Source organism: Corylus avellana, chromosome ca2, assembly GCF_901000735.1.
Source record: "Corylus avellana chromosome ca2, CavTom2PMs-1.0".
Taxonomy (NCBI): domain Eukaryota; kingdom Viridiplantae; phylum Streptophyta; class Magnoliopsida; order Fagales; family Betulaceae; genus Corylus; species Corylus avellana.
In genome coordinates this window covers 17003257-17025159 of record NC_081542.1, presented here as the reverse complement: position 1 = coordinate 17025159, position 21903 = coordinate 17003257, and the positions used below count along the sequence as shown (strand labels likewise).

Genomic DNA, 21903 nt, shown 5'->3' with positions numbered 1-21903 from the left:
AGAGTAATTCTATAATTTTTTTTTTCTTAAAAATGAGTGTAACTTTTAAAATTATTGGACAAGAATTTTAATAATAATCGATTATAAGCTCAATGATGATTTTAAAAATCACATTATTCTTGAACGGACAAAAAAATGACTTTTACAAGATACCAGAAAGACTTCTAACATTACTTATAAAATTAATAAGTTATTTGATGGGTCTGATCCGTTGAATTAAATTAATTGAATTATAAGAGACCTATATAATCTTATATACTCATATTTCGACATAATTTAAGATATAAGGACAATCAAATTACCACTTATCTCAAAAGTTTAAGTTAATAAGAAGAAAGCTTTTGAGATAAGTAGTAGTTTAACATGATATCAAAGCTAAAAGTCTTAAGTTCGAACCTTAACTCCATCATTTACTCTTCATCTCATTAAAATGTTTTACGTTCACACGTGAATAGGAGTGTTAAAAGTGTTGATTAAATAATTAAATTTATCTATTTTTATTAACTTAAAACTTTTGAGATAAATGTTAATTTAAGGGTCCATTTGTGATTGCGATTTTAATAAGTGCAATTCTAAAAATTACGTTTTTAAAATCGATACTTTTTAAAATTGTAAAGACATTTGGTAAAATATATTAAAAAATACATTTTTATCAAATATTTTTTATGTGAAATTATAATTTGATTTAAATTCGAGCTTTTTCAAATAAGTATCTTCCTGTTTATAGAAATCGTAGATTTTTTTCTTATTTTAAATTAAGTACTTTTTAAATCGCAATACCAAATGCCATATGTTTTACAATATCTTTTAAAAATTCATATTATTTTTACGAAATCACAATTTCAAACACACCCTTTAAAAAAAAAAAGCAATTTACACAACACACGAATTCTATATAAATCAAGCAAGAAATTAACTAAAATGAAAGAATATGACGCATTTACTAGAAATCGATACGTCAGCATGAATTATATGGAATGATGATGGTGTTTAAGGGTGTTTAGGGAAACACGAGTTCTCACCGACACTTCGAAGTTTCTTGGTTTTGATCTTGAGTTCACACTTGCTGACGCATGTCGTTTACATTGGTGGTGTACGAGTCAGAACCCTCTTTATATTTTCTGGACGTAAATGCCCCTATTTTCTAGCCTGAATGACATTCTTGTGCAATCGTTGCATCTGGACCTCGCAAAACGCCAACACGGCATAATGGACCTATTATATGGTGTTTGAACGACCCAGATGCATATTTGACCACTTCCTGGCAATATTGCGACCTGCTTGAAAACATAATTAAATAATTCAAATTTTTTTTTAAAATAAATAATAATTTAACATGATATTACAATATATAAAGATTTTGAATTCAAACCCTAACTTAACAGTTTACCAAATTTTTATTTGAAATTACAAGTACAAAATTTATTTGAAAAATAAATAAATAAATATGAAGCAAGAAGAGATCACAACATTCTAAATGTTCGAAATTAGATTCAGTTTGTGGTAATTTATAATCACTTCTAAAAATGGTTAACTTGGATAGAGTAATTCTAATATAAATTTAATACGGATAGTCAAAATATAAAGCGTAAAGTCTACTTAACTCTCTTGAACTACCATCCCAATAACAGTCTACCTCTCAAACTATCAATTACGATAATTTACCTCTTAAATTACCAAAACAATGACAATATACCCATAATGCTAGCAAAATGACAAAATTACCCCTATATAATTTTCAATAAGAAAAAAATATCCTTAAAATTTTGAAAAAAAAAAAGAAGAAAATTTAATATTTTTGTTTTTATTTTAGTAAGGGTAATTTCATCATTTTGTTAAAATTTGGGGTACATTGTCATTGTTTTAGTAGTTTTTGGTAGTTGCAACTCGCAATTGATAGTTTGATGGGTAAATTGTCATTGAGGATGGTAGTTTGAGGAGGTTAAGTGAATTTTACTCAAATATAAAATATAAAGAATTTGATTTGGGGGCATAATTAGGTATCCGGGCATCATTATGGAGGACACTTGGCAGTATTTTATTTGTAGGCGTGTGTGGGTACCCGGAATTATATATTATATGTGATTAGAAAAAAAAGAGTTTTGTCCGTGTTGGGAACAGCCTCCACTGCAAACAGATTATTGGTTAACTTAATTGGACCCTGTGTTCCAAACAGACACTGCTTTAATGTTTTGTGGTTTATATTTTTTGCTTTCAGTTATGTGTGGTTGACAAAATTAGAACCACAGGCTCGTAATTGTCAGCTCTACACTACATCCACTAATTGGCCTTTCATTGCTTTCAACCTACCAAACTTTTTTTTTTTTTTTTGTAATTTCTTTTCAATGTATTCCTAATTCCATAATTATTATTATTATTTTTTCCAAATTGAGTCGAAGGGCATCTATCCTTCCAACATGCATGATAAATATTAATTTAAAGGATTGTATTAAAATAATTTATTATGACACTAGTTTTTTTTTTTTTATTAAGTGAGATTAAATGTTATAAGTGGTTTTTATGGAATTTCAATTATAACTTAAATTGTCATTTTGGAGTAATAATGCATACATGATTAACGGTTTTTATAAGTTGTTACATGAAAATCATTGGTACTAAAAAAATGTCGACCTTATTCATTATAGAAGATCAAAATATAAAGGATAAACTTCATTTAAGACCCTTAAACAACTACGTATTTTGAGAAGACCCTCCAAATATCAAAAACTCTCAATTTCACCCCCTGAACTTTCAATTTGATATAATGTACCTCCTCCGTCATGTTTTAAACGTTAAAAGTGATAAAATTACCTTTATACATATGACTTTTTTATAAAATTATAAATTTACCCTTAATTTTAAATTATAAAAAATGAAATAAAAAAATCGATGGGTAATTTCATCTTCTTAGTCATTTCCATTAGAGGTTAATGGCTGAATCTGACGGATGTGGGTCAATTGAATCAAATTGAATGTTCATGTGATTAAATTGAGAGTTTTTAAAATTTAGAGAATTTTTTCAAAACACGTGTAACTCAGAGGTCTAAAGTTATTAATAATTATGTATAAGATTCAAGATCATGAAAGGTAGTATGCATCTGAATGGCACGTTTTTTTTATATGTTCTTTTCTTGATAAAGGTTGGTGCTCTCTAATATATCATCAAAGTCAAGAGAGAGGCATAAATGAAAGTTCTCTTGGAAGTTAGTATGCAGAATGCATCTAAATGGAATATTTTTGTATGTTCTTTTCTCGAATCTCGATAAAGGTGGGTGCTCTCTAATATATCACAAAGTCGTGGCGTAATAGTGGTCTTATCTACTTAATTGAGATAAGGTTTACTATATAATATAGTCTACAGCAATTTAAACCCCATATAAGATGACTTGTGACTTAAGTCTATCCTCTCAGTAACAATTAGGTCTGCATAATCTTGATTAGACTGTTAATCTTTTATACGAATTCAATACAAAATTAAATGATTAAAGTTGAAGAGCATTGCCTTTTTAATTATATGTGTCGGGCTAAGATTAATTTATTTAGTCTTATATTTATATTTTCATATTATCCAAACCCGACAGGTAAACAGGAATTACTATTCGTACTCTTGAGTATCTGAAATTCCGAATGAATAAAGGAAATAACTAAATGGGCCATTATGCCCCAACAAAGGCAATCTTGTACGAGGTTGTACTTTCGCCCAAGACTGAATTAATCAGTTGGGCTATGGGCTTTTTTTATTGGGCTTGGCTGATTCCCTATTAGCTTACTTAAAATATCGCAATATTAAATTTAGGCCCAAGTCCAAGTCTTTTACAAATCTAGTGGGTGAGTTTTTGAGAGGATTTGCTTGGACTGGTAATTTTCTTTTTCAATTAATTTTATTAAAATTGCAGATACGGTTCAATAGATGGCGTCAGAGACTTTTTTTTTTTTTTTTTTTTCAACCCAATTTAAATAAAAGAAAACATGGTCCTTTCTGACTACATGAAACTTAAAACTTGTTTAGTTTTGGCATGGTGTTTTTACTCATGCCCGGAGAATGGTTATCTATGTTTCGAATTGCGTCTGCACAAGGCAGATATGTTCTATAAACTGAAGATTGGGCATGGGTTAGCGAATGTAGACGTCATAGGATTTCAATGTTAGATTTGTATGTTTTTGACATCTATAACGTATAATCATTTAGCTCCGACTATGAATTTCAGAGCTTTATGCTCTGTAATTGTAAGAGTTTTTATGCTATTGATTATTAATGAATAAAATCGGAATGAATTTCTCTTAAAAAAAAAAAAAACAACAAAAAACAAAACAAAACTTAAAACTTGAAAATATTAAAATAGAATGCGACTACCATGACATCTAAATATAACAAATAAAAACTTAATAATTTATGTTGGAGGTCACAATTTTAAACTAACTTGTTGGTTTATATATATATATACTTGGTTAAGTTATTACTTTATTTATACAAATTATATGACTATTAAAAATAATATTTTACATACAAACCGCGTGCTTTATTGCATAGGAATTTAAAAATAAATTATCTTAAATGAAAAACCACAAGAAAATATATCACCTTTAAAGCATATATTAAACAAACAAATTCGACTCCAATTAACAACTGAATATAAAACTATGGCCTTTCAAATTCATTATATATATATATATATATATATACTAAGACTTTGGTAAGTCAATATAAGTCGACCTCACAGCTCAAATAATAGTCTCAAACATATTAAATATTGTTTAATTTTTTTTGGAACCTTTTGGGGAGACAAATCCTTATACGACTAAGAAAACAAATTATATATATTTATTTTGGTGGGGTTTTCCCTTTCAGCATCACCAAGAAATTGGATAAATGTTCAAAAAAAAAAATTGGTGGGTTTTCCTCCAATAAAAGCCTGCAGCCAATGGGCCTCTCAACTTCAAAGTAAATACCTTAATTGGCCCTGTTTGGTAAAGGATTTTGTCGTAGATTTTTTGTTTGAATAATAATAAGAAATAATTGATGTGGTAAAAAGTATAGATAAATTTTAAATTTTTTTGTAAGAAAAAAGTAAAAAAGTAAAATGTTTTGTAGTGAGTTTTTTATTTGAATAGTAATAAAAAGTACTGATTTATGTGATATAAAAAGTATGAATGTTTTGAAGTTAACTTTTTAGATAAAATTTGAGTTGAATCAGTTGATTGCCAAATAGAGCGAAGAGTCTAGGAACCTTATGGTTTTCAAAGCGTGCCTTAATATCCCCAATAACTCCTTCATCTTTGTTTGGTCATCTTCTCCCTGGGTTCCCTCCCTTCCCTCCTTCGAATTGATTCTTATGAACTTAGTCAAATAAAATAGGTATGAAGAGTAACATTAGTCAAATTGAAAACGAACAAAAACGTATACTTTGTTGCACATGCTTATAATAAATCATCGGTGCATGGTTGAGCCAATTTTTCTTTTATGTCACTATGTTTAAGACGGGATGAATGGGTATGACGTGAAATAGAGAATAATCATTTTATGCTCTAAATTAAATTTTACAAATCTAATAATGTTTATATTGTTACATTATTTTTAAATAAAACGAGCCATGTATATCATTAGATGCAACAAAATAAAATTCATATAGTAAAACAATTCTCCACCATTTCAGTTAAAATTACATGATGTGTAATATTCAAAGCTTCTCTCTCTCTTCTCATTTAGTGGACCTGCAAACATCCCTAATAAGAGTGCAGTGAGCATTATTGCAGGGCTGCCCTGGTTGTGAGTCAAGTGACCTTATTAACTGTGCTGTGTTGGTAGGAAACACAATGCAGCAAATGATCTAACCAAGCTTGGATGGTCCAAAACCTATGCTTATTGGGAAAAGGATCATTTCCATTTAAAATTCCCTCAATTTCCTCCGGTTAGTGCATTTAGAATGGTAGTATTGTCTAAAAATTTTAACCTTAAAATTTTTTGGATAATTTTACCCTTCTAAATGCACTAACGGGAAAAAATTGAGAGAATTTAAAATGGAGAGGATCCTTTTTTGCTTGATTGGTATCAGCAGATAGAATCATAAATGCCCTTAAAAATAGTTGTTAGAATGCCTTCAATGATTACAACAGTAATGCCTTTGAAATATTGAATTTATTGAACAATAATGCTCAGCGTGAGAGGACCTTTATGGTCTACTTGTCTGAACAAATAGACACACAACTCGAGATTAAGGGTGACAATTTGTGTTAGCGTGTAAAGTTTGAGTCATGTCGAGGTATATGTATAAAACAAAAATAGGCAGACCCTAACCATAAATGTCCTTAAAAATAGTTGTTAGACTGCCTTCAATGATTACAACAGTAATGCCTTTGAAATATTGAATTTATTGAATAGTAATGCTAAATGTGAGAGGACCTTTATGGTCTACTTGTTGGACAAGTAGGCGGATAACTTAAGATTAGGGGTGACAATTCGTGTTCGCGTATAGGGTTCGGGTCATGCCGAAGTATGTGCATAAAACTAAAATAGGCCAATCCTAACATGACCTATTTAATTAAACGGATCAAACTCTTTAACCCTTATTTTTTAAAATTTCTTGTTGAATTTATAGGTCGTATAAGAAATTGTCATGAATTTGCACCAAAAAATAAAAAAGAAAAATTGTTCAGATTTACTTGTAGAAAATTCTTTGGTAATACAAGTGTGGCTTTCCTTGTTCTTTTTATGTTTTTACTTGTTTATTCTACTGAAATATGGAGTTTTCTTTTATCTTTAGATCCTATTGATCTTACCCTGCTTTTTCTTCAACAACCTCGGGAATGAGGTTGTTGATGTTACCTTACAGGATTCTTTGTATGATTAAAGATTTTATTTTTTCTGTTTTGGTGTTTAAATCGCTTTTTTCAACCCTTATTGAGAAGACTGGGACATTTTATGAGTCTACCCATTTTTAAGTTTTAATCCATGTAATCTTTCTTATGAGGAGCTCCCTCAAGTTCGACTGAGTCATAGCTTGACCCACCTCCTCCGAAATATCAATGAAAGTTCAAGATAACTAATACTAATCAGGCATATGTACAACTTGAGAACTTCTTGAGCAATTGAACTACCATTCTTATGATTTGGTCCTTTTTTTTTTGGAGGTTGATAACTAATGCTTATTTTGTTATGGTACAGAATACAGATGGAGTAGATATCCATCTTTATCCAACCCCATGTGGTGTCCAATAATAGAAACTTCACTATAACTCACCAAAAATAAAAAATAATAAAAAGAAACTTCACCATCTTTTCTGGCCTATGAAATAAGACATGATCAGACAGGTGTCTTCAATTCCATTTATTACACTCACTAATTCTAAAAATAAATGGACATAACAATCAAAAGGCTATATTAGAGATAATAAAAAAAAAAAAAAAAACGTTAACAATCAGTTTTTAGTTCTATTGACTAAAAAGTAATAATGCTATAGCCTATAGGAGACCAAATAAAAAAAAAAAAAAAATTAACTCAGTCTAATGACATGACATCAATTTTTGAATATATGAGAGACACTTTTAATAGAAAATAAAACTTATTAAAAAATCACATACATTTTTGATAGTGGACGTGAAAATTACATCATTTAAAGACAAATTTCAGTTTAATAAATTGGGTTAAAAGAATTTTTTCTAACCCAATTTAAAGAAAAACGTTGCTATGCTTTAGGAATAATATCATATGCAACATTAGATCTTAATTTTTTTGGAAACATACTGTATTAGGGATGATACTAGTAGTAGCCAAGAATATGTCATGTGTATCTAAAAATAAAAAAATAAAAAATGTCGTTTGTTAGGTGCGAGTCGTCTCGAGATATGCTTATAAGATTATATATGTTAATTCTAATCCGTCCTATTTAATTAAAGCAAATAAATAAAGTAATTGGATAAAATCGAAAGAGCATTGATTGATAATTGGTAAATTTTTCCATAATTTAACCAAATTATCTTTTTTCCTCCCCTCTCAGCTAGGGTTTTATCTCTAGCAGAGAGTGCCGTCGGAGGGGAAGAACCTTTGTTCTCCCCCTTCGGTCCTCCTCCCATCTCCCTCTTCTGCCTCCCCCCTCCCCTCCCATCACCTTTTTTTCTCTTAGCAAGTTAGCCTATTTACCTAATGCTTTTAGCTCTTTGGGTGATTTTTTCATTTTCCTTCCTCTCCGCTTCTTCCCCCTCCTTTGGTCCCTTTTTTTGCTCTTAGCTTTTGGATCGGCCATTATGTGCCCGTTATTTGCCGAACCCACGTTTTGTTTTTACTTTTGTTGTTTCTCCTTGTTTAAGTACTCTTAGTGGGTGATGCTCATGGGGTTTTACTCAAACTTCCCCCTTCGTTTGAGTGCACCACCGATCTCTCGCCCACCGTCCTCTGTTGGGCATTTTTCTTGCACCCCCCACCGTGATTGGCTCTTCTTTCCGGTTGTTATCATTCTCTTAGTGTGCTTTTTCTGTTGGTTATTTCCCAGTAATTTTGTCTGGCTTTCCTTTTTCTTTTTTTTTTGTTCTTTCTGTCTTGTTTTGTTTCCTTGTATCGATTTTGTTTTTGCTTGTAATAATGTTGGTCCTTTCTCTCGATTTGCCAGCCTCATGCCCTTCGGGGTAGTTGCTTTGGTCCAGACCTTTGAGTTGTGGATGTGAACGTTATCCTGTCTTTCGGGTAGAGGAGAATGAGTTTTGGCTTGGGGTTATCTACCTTCAATGTCGAGGAATAAGAGCTACCTATGTATTGATTTGAGTTTGTTTGGCGCAGATCTACTATTTAATTTGAAAATTAGTCATAGGTTAGCGAATTTTGTATGAGTCTGTAATGTAATACGTCATTTTTTACGCTTCCAACCTTGTAATTTCGGCTATGGTTGCTTCAAAGCTTGGCTTTGTGTTGTTTGAGCTTTATGCTCGTTTATCGATTAATGAGATTGAATTGTTTCAAAAATAAAATAAATAAATAAAAGGTCTCACGAGAACATTACTTATAGATAAGGCTTGTTTTTACACACGAAAGGAGTGAAAAAGTAACATTAAGAAAATACTTAGATTACTACACTTTTTACCACTATTTTCTTACAAACCGACCTAATTCATAATTGGTGAAAAATAAATTAAATTTTTACTTAATTATTTCATCAATTATGAACTATTATATTAGTTTATAAGAAAACTTATAATAAAAAGTGTAATACTAATTCGCACTATTATGGCTAACCAAATCTAAAGTAAAGCTTTGTCCACCAAATTTTCATCCCTTTGAGAGTATTTTCATCGGACCAACCAAATTAATGATGATAAAAATAAGAGCAAAAGAAGCTGAATTCGACTCAGTAATTTAAAGAAATATTTAGTGAACTCTCACAATGCTCATGAAATTTGGTGAGCCCTATTCATAATTCATTCACCAAATTTAAAAATCTCAATGAAGAATAAAAAAATATTTAAAAAATAATATTTAAATAAAATAATAAAATTAGATAATTAAAATATATATAAGTACTTCAAAAAATAGGTAGCTAATTTATTTTTTACTACAGTAAAAAATAAATTTACTAAGTTAAATGTGAACGCTATAAAAGTCGTATCTCACATGTGATTATATGGAAAAAGATATTATACTACATTCAATTCACCCGGCTACTATGAATGATCTTATAAGTCGGCCGTTTACCACTTTTAAAGCAAAGAAATAATAACTATGTTGGTTAAAAACTCCGTCTTTTTTTTTTTTTTAAATAGAAATATTAATAAACAAATGAGAAAATTACAGTTTACCTTCCCAAAGTTAACAATATTTTTAAATTCAAATACCAAAGTTTTAATTTTTGAATCCACCCCGACAAAGTTTCAATTTTTTTTTCAATTCGACCAATATTATCCCAAAATTTTCATATTACCCATAATTTTTATTTTTTATAAAAAATAAATTTAGAGGTGCAAAAATGGCCAAATGGCCAAAGGGGTGGCCGTAATTTTATTATTTATTTTTTTTTATAAAAAATAAAAAATAAAAAATTGGTCAAATTATTGGTCAATTGGTCAAATTGCAATTGGTCAAATTGGTCAAATTTAAAACTTTAGGAGGTGAATTACAAAATTGAAACTTTGATGTTTAAATTAAAAAATTAAAAAACGCTGTTAATTTTGGGGGATAAAATGTAATTTTTCCTAAACAAATAAAACACAATACTCAAAATTATTTTCAACTTTAATTATATCACATAAAAATATTTTTTTGTTCAAATAAAAAAAAAAAAAACCCTCAAAACTGTCTCTTATTAATTAAATCCATTATAGAATAGTTTTTTTTTTCTTTCTTCTTCTTTAATCCACTTTGTTTTTGAAAAGTATTACCTAATCAAAGATATAGGGAGGAGTAATGGGCCCCGGGGTTGAACGGTCAAAAAGGAAGACGCCGTGGGAAAAGGTGACAAAAGAAGATCAATATGTTTGACTGTCATTAAACCCCACAAAGCAACAAAAAAAAAACTACTATAACTACTACAAAACCAAAAGACCTTTGTCAAATTCTCTGCTTCTGTCTCTCTGAAACCGAAGTACAGAGGTCCGGCCATGGTTTCCGCTTAGTTACCCCGACACGGTAAGAACCCTCTACTCTCACTTTGATTCATCGATCAATAGCGTAATGTTCATGTCTGTTTTCATGGTTTCTTTTGCAACGAGTTTAACCTTTGCTGTGTTTTGGCTCTTGGGTCATGATTTGATAAATGTTTTATAGCTTCATTTTTCATTTTTTAGTTGTTTTTTTTTACTTTCTTGTTGTTTTGTCTAGTGGGTGCTCTGTTTGGTTGCCTAGAAAGTATGGGAAACTGAAATGAATTTGGAAATTTGAAGTCTCAAACCCCTTTATATGTATATGTGCAGTTTGAACTAGAACATAGCGTTTTCCTGATGAGCTATCATTCATGCTTTAGCAATTTGGATTTTTGGATGTGATATCGATGACTCGACCTTTTCTTAGCGATTAATTTCTTTGATGCAATTCGGTAAAGACTTGGAATTTGACAATTTATGTGTTAACGGTATAATTTTTTTTTTTTGTCCGGAGATATGTTATTGATTTCTTCTATCTCATTGAAGAAGGTGAATTTAGAAGGAGAACATTTGCTTGATACTATTCTTTTGGGATAATGGCTTCTGGGTTAAGAGGTTCAACAGGAAATGCTGTTGGTGTTGATAGGTTGCGTGATGAGATGAAGGACATGAAAATTGGAGGGGACAAGGTAAATGACATGTCTTAATTCTTTTCACTCCTTATCTATCTTTAATCGTCTCCACTTGATTAATGTTTAGTGATCTTCCATGATTAGCTAAGTGAGAGCTGCATTTGATATTTTTACAGGAAATGGAAGCAACTGTTGTTGATGGTAATGTCGCAGAGGCAGGCCATATAATTGTCACAACTATTAGTGGAAAACATGGCGATCCAAAACAAGTATACTTCTGAAATTTTATTCTGCGCCTTGGGAATATATATATATATATTTCTTTAGTTTCTTGTACTTCACTGTGATAATGTGATTAAATAGTGTGTTAATGACTCAATGATTGTAGACAATAAGCTACATGGCTGAGCGTGTTGTGGGAAATGGATCTTTTGGAGTAGTGTTCCAGGTAAACTTATTTATTTCTATAACTAGGCTACAATATGCATGCTTGTGGCGGGTTGATTTTTTGTGACCAAAAGATTTAGTAGGTTGTTTCTAAGGAACTGTACATGGGTGTGGTCGGGTGAGTTCCTGTTTTTTTGAATTTGAAGAAGATTTGGACGGGGCACTAAACTTGTTTTCTAATTTGATGTGGCTAATATGCAGGCAAAGTGCCTAGAAACTCATGAAACAGTTGCTGTAAAAAAGGTTCTTCAAGACAAGAGGTACAAGAACCGGGAGTTACAAATCATGCGTCTTCTCGACCACCCCAATGTTGTGAGCTTGAAGCACTGCTTCTTTTCAACCACTGACAAGAATGAGCTCTATCTTAACCTCGTACTTGAGTATGTACCCGAGACTGTCTATCGGGTGATCAGACACTACCATAAGATGCATCAAAGGATGCCATTGACATATGTAAAGGTTTACTTTTATCAGGTATATGGTGTATATGTATCTTGATTTTACCATTTGGGATGTGTTTTATCATAGCTTATCTCAGCATTTCCCTTTCATATGTATACATATCTTGATCAGTCATGCTTTGTTGTAATTTTTAGATTTTCATATGCAAATCAATAATCCTCCTCATAACGTCTGGATCTTACATCAGATTTCTCTATGTTTTCCTGCAGATATGTAGAGCACTAGCATACATTCATAATAGTGTTGGAGTGTGTCACAGGGATTTAAAGCCGCAAAATTTACTGGTTTGTGAACATCCATTCCTTTTCATTTATTGTGCATTGGTGAATAATTCGTAGATACATATGCCATTGTACATGTATATTTAGAGGTACTTATCCAGCAATTATTTGTATGGTTTGTTTGCATTATCAATGGTTGATCTAATTGACTGTGTTTTGTCTAATCTCCCAATTTCCCGATCAAAAGTTATTGGACTACAGTATGTTCCTTTGACTATTAATGGTTGAACGTATTTTAAAAATTAAAAATCATATTTGAATAGTTGCATGAAATTTTAACAAACAATATGAGGTAATTTTACTGTTCTAAACATAGTTAAATATCCACAAAATACTTTTAAAGGACATTGAGGAATACTAAATTAGTTTTTATGCGATGTAGAAGTCAACTAGTATCTGCTGCTAGTATTTAGCTTACTGAGGTGTTTGTTCAATCTAGTCTAACTATTAGTGGAGTGTACATGTAGTGATCTAGGACACCAAATCTCTGTCTTGGCCATGAAATGTTTATGAACTTGGAAAAGGTGATTTTACATGTTACGATGGCATATCTATTTTCTCCTATATGAGTTGGTGACTTCATCAGTAATTTTCCTTTTGTCTTTTTATTTTTCTTCTACAAAGTGCTCAATGGACTGTTTCTTAAATTGAATGGTTCAAGTTGTTATCCTCAGGATTTGTTTTTGGGTTAAAAATTTATCCTGCTGTGTAATATTGTTTTTTTTCTAATTATGTATCTACAATTCTTTTTCTTATATCAGGTTAATCCGCATACCCACCAAGTTAAACTCTGTGACTTTGGAAGTGCCAAAGTCTTGGTCTGTTTCTCTGTATCTTTCCATTTTGAACACATTTTTATGTTCGTTACCGATGCTTTTATGCTAAACTTGAATTTATGTTTGACAGGTAGATGGGGAAACAAACATATCTTACATCTGTTCAAGGTACTACCGAGCTCCTGAACTTATATATGGTGCAACTCAGTACACCACAGCCATAGACATGTGGTCTGCCGGCTGTGTACTAGCAGAATTATTGCTTGGAGAGGTAGGTAGCTTTTTTTATGTGGTTGATTTCCAGTATCTTTCTACTTCTTATCTATTTTACGAGCTAATCAAGTATTTCTCTTGCTGTCAGCCTCTCTTTTCTGGTGAACGTGCAGTAGACCATCTTGTTGAAATAATTAAGGTGATTATATACTCCGAAATTTCTCTTTGGCTTTTGATATTGAGGCATTTTGATGATTTTGAACCCTAAGTTCAAGCTTTTACATGTGATTTAGACTCCATATGGTATAAATTCCTTCCTCTTGGATGCCTGCTATGTTTCCTTTCCCTTCTCTTGTTGTCATATGTTCCTTTTTCTTTTAACAATCTGTATACTTATGCAGGTTTTGGGTACCCCAACTAGGGAGGAAATTAAGCGCATGAATCCTAACTACACAGAATTTAACTTCCCCCAAATTAAAGCTTACCCATGGCACAAGGTAATATAGAGATATTACTTCACATGTGGTTTCTCTACCTTCAATTTTTTTTTTTTTTTTTTTTTCCTTTTGTAGCTGGTTTCTCTACTTTCTAAATCATATCATATGGTAAAATTCACCATATTCATTGATCCTCAGATATTCCACAAACGTGTGCCCCCTGAAGCTGTGGATCTTGTCTCTAGACTACTTCAGTATTCTCCAAATCTTCGTAGTACAGCTGTGAGTCTAAAACTTGCAACCAGCTGTATATCCTATGCTTTCTATTGTTATTCCTAGTTTTATTTTTAAGCGGTCTTACTTCTTTCCATCAACAATGAATTAAGCTGTTTAGATTGCATTTATGTCCTTTGTCCTATAAAATTCACGAGCATCATTTAATACTTGTTTCTAGGGCTAACAATTTTTGTCATGACCCTCTAAGTTAACCCAACACAAAATTAGTGTGTTAGGGTTAAAGGGGTTTGACATGTTTAATTAAATGAGTCTAGTTAGGGTTGACTTATATAGTCTTATACCAATATCTCGGCACGACATAAACTTGACATGCGGAATTTAGGACTGAAATTTTTGGAAATGACCAACGAACCCTACATAAAATTAGTAGGTTAGGGTTGAGGGGTTTTGACCTGTTTAATTAAATAGGCCGGGTTAGGATTGACTTATATAGTCTTATACCCATTCTTTGACACAACTCGAACTCGACACACAACATTTAGGGTTAAAAATTTCTGACACGACCCACAAATTCAACACAAAATTTAGCGGGTTAGAGTTGAAGGGTTTAATTTGTTTAATTAAATGGGTCTGGTTAGGATGGACTTATATAGCCTTATACTCATGTCTCGATACAACCCGAATCCGACATGCAAATATGAATTGTCACCCCTACTTGTTTCTATGTATCAATTGGATTTGTTTAAGCTAGATCTTTTCGTAGTCTTAATGGTGCAGTGTTGATAAGTACTCATGCATTTATCTATCTGCTTGAGCTTTGGATAATTTATCCTCCCAAGATACCTATTTGGGATGCTGCTTGTCATTTTAGTCCTTCTTTACTTGAACTTTGTGGTTAATGTTGTTTATCTGCAAGCAGCTGGAGGCTTTGGTTCACCCCTTCTTTGATGAGCTTCGTGAGCCTAATGCCTGCCTGCCAAATGGACGCCCCCTTCCCGCACTATTCAACTTTCAGCCCCATGGTAAAGGTCATCTTATACTGTTTCGTTTTCCCAAGGCAATGCTCAATTGTATGTTGATATTCTTGTGTTTCTTGATCAGAACTAAAGGAAACGCCCGCAGAGATGGTGGTCAAGCTGATTCCTAAGCATGCAAGAAAGGACTGCACCTTCTTTGGGTCGTCATGAGGCTGTTTCAGTTGATATCTGCTTCCTGCTGCAAAAATCTAGTCTGCTGTAGATATGTAGCTAATGGCCAATTTAGAAGTGATCATGTCTTATTTGTCTTCTTTTTTTCCTGTTCATTTGTTCCCTATATTTTATTTTATTTTCACATGTCTCCTTCCACCTTGTTTCCACAATGGAAATTGAGAAGGTTCTGCTCAGTATGTACTTTAACACCTTCATAGGTAGCCATAGAATTTTCCCTTGAATTGGAACCTGTTCTCATGTAAGACATGATCATACTGTTCTCAAAATGTAATTACTTTCCTGAATTTCATACTGTGCCCTAAAGACTTAAATTGATTCAAATGCCTGTTGACATATTGATGGTTGCAAAAGAGATGCTACTAATAGCTTGAGATATCACAAAATGGCCTAGTTTTGGTGGTACATGGCTTGAGATATTACAATGGTTTGGTGGTAAATTAGACAATATATGCTCTTCAATGACCTAAAGGAGGCATGAGATCTTGTTAAAGAAGGCATTTTGAACTCTAGAGGTATGTGTGTCCCTTGTACAAGCATGTAGGTTTACTAATCAAAGGTGGTGGAGTTGGGAATGAGCTTGCCGCCTCTGCCATTGTTGGAAGGTCAGAATAACCTCCAACACTTTTCAGGCAAAGGTCATTTCGGTTCGGCCTCCGCCTCTGAAATGTCGGAGGTGGAGTCAGGTGGAAGAGTCAAAAGAGATCTAACGAAGACATGTGATCGTTGTGTTGGAAATAATTGTCATTACCCATATCACATGGAGGATATGAGGAATGATTAAAATGACATAACGAGATATGATCCTCTATGGCACCCCTACTTAGACTCGTTGAGCTTCCAGTCATTGGGCTCGCCTTAGCCCTAGCTGGACTAGCAAACTGGTCCATGTGCCTGAGGGTTATAAATGGGAATATCATGTACTGTGGAATGGAAAGCACCTATTTTTTTTTAACACTAAAAGTATGATTTTAGGAGAAAAAGACATGAAATTGGTTTTGATTGAGTTGGAGGAAATGGTTGCAGAAAAATGAGATATTTAGAAGTGGACAACTAGGCTTCCTGTTTTCCTACCTAGTTCATCTCAAGCATGTATCAATTGTAGCACTTGGTGATTTGGTAAAAGAAGAATTGGAAACAGACTCTAAATCTAGGGTAAAACTACAGTCCACCATAATCAATACTTCATAATGACCGTATAAGTTGGAACCCTAACTCTGCAGTTTATTCCTATTTTCAATTAAAATATTTTCATATGTTGTTTAATCTTATAAGTAAGGAATGTTAGAGTATTAATTAAATAATTAAAATCTTCTGCTGAATGCTACATAGGGTTTGATAGAATGAACCACTGGACATGATTGGCTATTAGTGAAAGAAGCAATGAAAAAACACTGGACATTGATATGGGAATGTTTCTATAAGCCTTGAAGAGCTCTTAGTGGACAGGACATGTAACAGGAACATAACTCAAACCTTTCGGCTTGGTTGGTAGAGGATAATGTTTATTTTATTCTCCCATTGAGTCGGTCATATTGCAGTCAGGTCCACCAGTCCAACATGATGAATCAGGTTGCCACAATCAACCAATTCTGGTGAGTTACCAACAAAGGGCCAATGATCATCGACTATATATCTAGAATAACATAAATGTCCTGTTTTGCTGCTGAGCAAATGAGCTCATCTAAATGCTATTAATTAATCTATTAATAAGCTGACTCAGCTCCTATGGGACATATAGATCTTCCAACAATAATATATGTTGATAGCAGAGATGATTTTTATATTCATAATATATGACTTAGTTGAGTTAAATTAAGTGGGAATGAGGGGACGACCTTAGTCGTCGCTGATAACCTTTCTCGACGGAGCAATTGTGATGACTAGTCATTGGTAAGGTAAAAGTTATTAGCGACGACTTTTCCATAACCCAATGCAGTAGCTCTAAGTGGCACATGGATATTGAACTGTAATTTACTGCAAGGGGTCTTCTTGATGTATACTGAGCTTTCCATAGTATTCATTGCATAATTCTGCTTAGTTTGAAGAACACAAAACTTCCCAGCTGGGATTTTAGTATTCCTGCAGTGTCAACCAACTTCAAGAGTTCGAATTCTTAGCATTGGGTCAGGTGTTAAGCCTGAGACAATTATAATATATACTGGCACTGTCGGAATAACTAGATTTTTTGGACCAAAGAAAGTGACAGTTATGGGAAGAACATGGGGAGGGGGGGTTATCAATTGCCCACTCAACTGATTTATTGTTATTCCATTTGCCTTTTTCCAGAATAGTCATATGCAGCTCCACAATCTCAAAAAAAGGCCAATGCCAAATCGAATTGGTCGGTTCCCGCCCCTTAAAACCATTAAAAAATGATGTGAGGTGCAGATTCCACTAGTAGATATTATATATATAGGAATTCTGCCTTTCTGATTCTGCATGCATTCCAATGCTAAACTTGCTTAATCTTGTGCAAGTTGTTCTTGTGCTAAGTAGTGGTCACCTATATAAAGGAAGCTACTAGTTTCTCTACTTCCCACAACTTGGGTATATTCATTCACAACAAAGTCTTTTATTCTAGTCATTGATTGAGACAAACTCATTTGAGCTTAGCATTCTGAATTCCAGCAAGTGAGAAACCGCTACTTTTAGTTAACACAGCTCAAAATGAAGTATTCTAGAGTGTCATTATTTGTATTCTGCATTTCTTTGGGTTGTTTCTGTCTTTCCACCCAAGCTAGAAGGCATTACCATACAAAACACAAGCACAGTCACTCTCACAAGTCATCCAATATTTCACAACCCCCTTCTGCTTCTCCTGAGCCTGCAGAACCACCTTATAATGATGGAATTTCCTATAATTCTACTGGTTTATTCGATGTACGAAACTTTGGTGCTGTTGGGGATGGCATAGCAGATGACACAGAGGCATTCAAGATGGCTTGGGACACTGCATGTCAAAGTGATTCGGCAGTTATCCTTGTTCCCCACGGCTTCTCCTTCATGATTAAGTCAACCATTTTTACAGGTCCTTGTCAAGGTGGCTTAGTCTTTCAGGTAATCATGTACACATTAATATTGTAATCCTTTTTGAATGTTTCCTAATGCCTTTTAAGATAAAAAGAACTGACTTTTTAAGCAACTGTGAAGATTGATGGAACTCTTATGCCCCCGGATGGACCTGATTCCTGGCCAAAGAATAACAGTAGAAGACAATGGCTGGTCTTTTACAGAATCAATGAGATGTCACTGCAAGGAGGTGGTCTCATAGATGGGAGAGGAGAGAAATGGTGGCATCTTCCTTGCAAACCCCACAAGGTATATGTATATTGTGTACTTTGTTTGTAATATGCCCCATTTTTTTGCTTAGAACAATTGTTAAGTCTCTGTGACCATTGAACCAGGGAATTAATGGCGCATCAATGGCTGGACCATGCGATAGCCCAATTGTAAGTTGCACACAGCCTCAATAATATCTTTTATTGACTTAGAATGCGTTTAGTATAAAAATGTGATTTTAAAATATAGAAAAATATGTGTTTTTAAAAACACACGATTTTGGATGTCAAACTGCGATTATAAAAGACAAATTGCAAATTTTAACAAATCGCACATTTTAAAATTGTTATTTTGAAATCGCAAACTCCAACAGTTAGAATGAAATGAAAACACTATATGAACATCATTCTTAATTCATGATGTAGGCAATAAAGTTCTTCATGAGCTCGAATTTGAGTGTGCAAGGGCTTAGAATCAAGAACAGCCCCCAATTCCACTTAAGATTTGATGGCTGCAGAGATGTCCATATCGAATCAATTTACATAACAGCTCCTGCCTTAAGTCCCAACACAGATGGGATTCACATAGAGAACACAAATGATGTCAGAATATATAATTCAGTCATTTCTAATGGTTAGCCAAAAACCTCAAGAATCTTCTTATTCTCTTCATTTCCTATCCTCCAATGGTCACTAAGCTGCTACTCCTTTGCTGATTTCTCTTATAGGTGATGATTGTGTATCAATTGGATCAGGTTGTTACAATGTAGACATAAGAAACATCACATGTGGACCCGGTCATGGAATCAGGTACTCTATCTCCTATAGTTGTTAAAACGACACCTGGGTCCTTGATACTGTCTGTACTTTTCATATATCCACTAAAAGGAATTGGTTTATGATCTATCATTTTCCATAGAATTTCTTAAACCCATCTGCTCACAAATTAACTTATGCTTTTTCAATCTATCAGCATTGGGAGTTTAGGAAATCACAACTCGCGTGCCTGCGTTTCGAATGTTACAGTCAGGGACTCTGTTATTAAAATGTCACAGAATGGAGTAAGAATCAAGACATGGCAAGGTGGATCAGGAGCGGTATCAGGAGTAACATTCAGCAACATTCACATGGATGATGTCCGGAACCCAATCATGGTTGATCAATTCTACTGCCTCACCAAGGCGTGCACCAACCAAACCTCTGCAGTTTATGTTTCAGACATACTATACACAAACATAAAGGGAACCTACGATGTTCGAAGCCCACCAATGCATTTTGCCTGCAGTGATTCTGTCCCCTGCACCAACTTAACTCTCTCGGATGTTGAGCTTCTTCCTGCCAAAGGAGATATAGTGCTAGACCCCTTCTGTTGGAATGCTTATGGAAATCTGCAGACACTAACAATTCCACCACTCTCCTGCTTGTTGGAGGGTGCTCCTCCATCCATATTGGAGAATGAGATAGATTATTGCCACTAGCTAGGTTCAATCTATATATACATATATATAATATTGCATATCTATCCGTGTATATATGGATGGTAAATCATATTATGTGATTGTTGAGGAGTGGAGTTTTATATGCTCCTCCCTATTTATAAATATAAAAATGTGTGCCTGGATCACTTCATGATCTTTAAGTTTCAACTAGAATATGATGTTTTCTGCTAAAAAGTAATACTGTCAGGCAACATTTGTGGTTCCTCAATAATTTTGAACTTGTAGTGGCACACTAAAGGGCAGTAATTTGTGTCGTTTGCAACCCATGTGATCTATATCTCTATTCCTCTCTTATGGTGCAACAATAGATTGCAAGTATGCATGAACATAACTACAAAACTACACATACTTCATAAAGCAAATGCATCAGACTGAGGTATCATATCAACCCAGTAACTTTTTCAATGAGGAAAGCACTTGGTAACCTTGATGTCAGAAAAATCACCACTTATTTTAAGAGCTTAAGCCAATAGAAAAATGTGTGCATAGGAAAGTGTAAACTTAATTATTTAGAATTAATATTTTAGCACTCCCCCGCAAGGCCGATGTGTAGGCTCCAACTCGTATTCAACAACTGTAACCTAACACATTAAATATTCAACTAAAATGAAGGGTACATTACTATCCACAAACCATGTTGCAAAAATCACTTATTTTCACAAATCCATTGGACAAGCAACATTACATCACATATTTTTACAAACCACATTGCAAAAGTCAAAAAATGGAACTCAAATCTCTAACCTAAGACAATGACGAAGAGAAAAAGATCAAGAGATAGATCAAAAACAAAAACAAAAACAAAGAGATATCAATTGTCGGCGAAGGCGAAGACAAAGAAAGGGAGGAGAGTGGCAGCCGGCAAAAACCCTAAAAGGCGAGAGCGGCAGTGCAGAGAGAGATCAAGCAAGAACAAAAGGAGAAAGACCTCAAATTGAAAGGAACAAAATGTTTTGGCAAGAAAAAGGATTCTAGACAAATCGTTTTAATATATATATGGGTAGGCGGGCGGGCGGACTATATTCTGCTATCTGCCTCCATAGCAGAAATGATATCCGTTCGCCTAGAGTTATGCTTAAAAGTTCGTCGGTAATCCATCAGGGCAGGCAGATTTAAGTGGCCGCTGTACTATTAGTCGTCCTACCCTTCACCATTCTCCAACTTAGAAAATACAACAACTTTATGGCGTCATTAATTTGTTTGTTTAGGGGAGATTGAGACAAGTGAGTGCAGTGTAAAAGTGGTACGAAAATCCACAAGAGAAAGAGAAGCATAATTAGAGAATAATTTGAGAGTGACTGAATTGGAGAGGATTTGTTGTAGATGTACCACAGCACTAACTTGGATAATACATGAGGTGCTCAAGTGGAGGGACAAAAACTCTTTTTATCATCTCTCTTGCACGCGCAGCCGCTAAAAGCCTAGAATAATCATGACATATATATATTCAGGCTTCCTATGGAGCACCAAGAGTACTAGAGTGTCGGCTTACGTGCTCTGAAAAGGTGCACGGCCTAAAATCCAATTGCCACCCACCAAACTCTTTCTCTTTTGTTTCAATATTTAATATATGCAGAAGCAGAGAAGAACTCCCTGAGTGGGGTATAAACAATTTGTTCAAGATTTACCTACAAAAGTTCAAAGAGTTTGTGAAAATGGGAGGGAGGCCCGCAACACTTCTGATGCATGTAAGCATAAACATTAGGGTCCCCTACCCTTTCCCTACATTGAAAGCAAGCTTTTTAAGCTTTTTCAGCTCCTGCCAACATCTTTTTGTTTCTCTCTGCAGGCCAAGAGTTGGACCTTTTCCCCATCCAATCCTTCACAAGCAATCAATCCGCATTCTACAATATTCATGACTATATA

General features: G+C 33.7%; 2 protein-coding genes across 4 annotated transcripts; both read left to right on the top strand.

Moving 5' to 3' along the window:
* Positions 1 to 10521: 10521 nt before the first annotated feature.
* LOC132170752 (glycogen synthase kinase-3 homolog MsK-3-like) lies at positions 10522 to 15595 on the top strand. Of its 3 annotated transcripts, XM_059581845.1 has the most exons (14): positions 10545 to 10610; positions 10895 to 11016; positions 11111 to 11253; positions 11373 to 11465; positions 11585 to 11644; positions 11845 to 12117; positions 12315 to 12389; positions 13148 to 13204; positions 13293 to 13433; positions 13524 to 13574; positions 13777 to 13872; positions 14011 to 14094; positions 14969 to 15071; positions 15151 to 15595. In XM_059581845.1, the coding sequence occupies exons 3-14, from the start codon at positions 11161 to 11163 to the stop codon at positions 15234 to 15236; spliced, it is 1212 nt and encodes a 403-aa protein (XP_059437828.1). In that variant the 5' UTR covers positions 10545 to 10610; positions 10895 to 11016; positions 11111 to 11160; the 3' UTR covers positions 15237 to 15595. The 3 variants fall into 3 exon arrangements, with proteins under 3 accessions (XP_059437829.1, XP_059437828.1, XP_059437830.1); XM_059581846.1 differs by lacking the exon at positions 10895 to 11016 and having other exon boundaries at positions 10522 to 10610; XM_059581847.1 differs by lacking the exon at positions 10895 to 11016 and having other exon boundaries at positions 10559 to 10610; positions 11114 to 11253.
* A 2128-nt stretch (positions 15596 to 17723) lies between these two features.
* On the top strand, positions 17724 to 20157 carry LOC132171797 (polygalacturonase At1g48100-like). The gene is made up of 6 exons (XM_059583198.1): positions 17724 to 18317; positions 18411 to 18578; positions 18665 to 18709; positions 18965 to 19172; positions 19267 to 19348; positions 19512 to 20157. Exons 1-6 carry the CDS (start codon positions 17928 to 17930, stop codon positions 20014 to 20016), a joined length of 1398 nt encoding a protein of 465 aa, XP_059439181.1. The 5' UTR covers positions 17724 to 17927; the 3' UTR covers positions 20017 to 20157.
* Positions 20158 to 21903: the final 1746 nt, after the last annotated feature.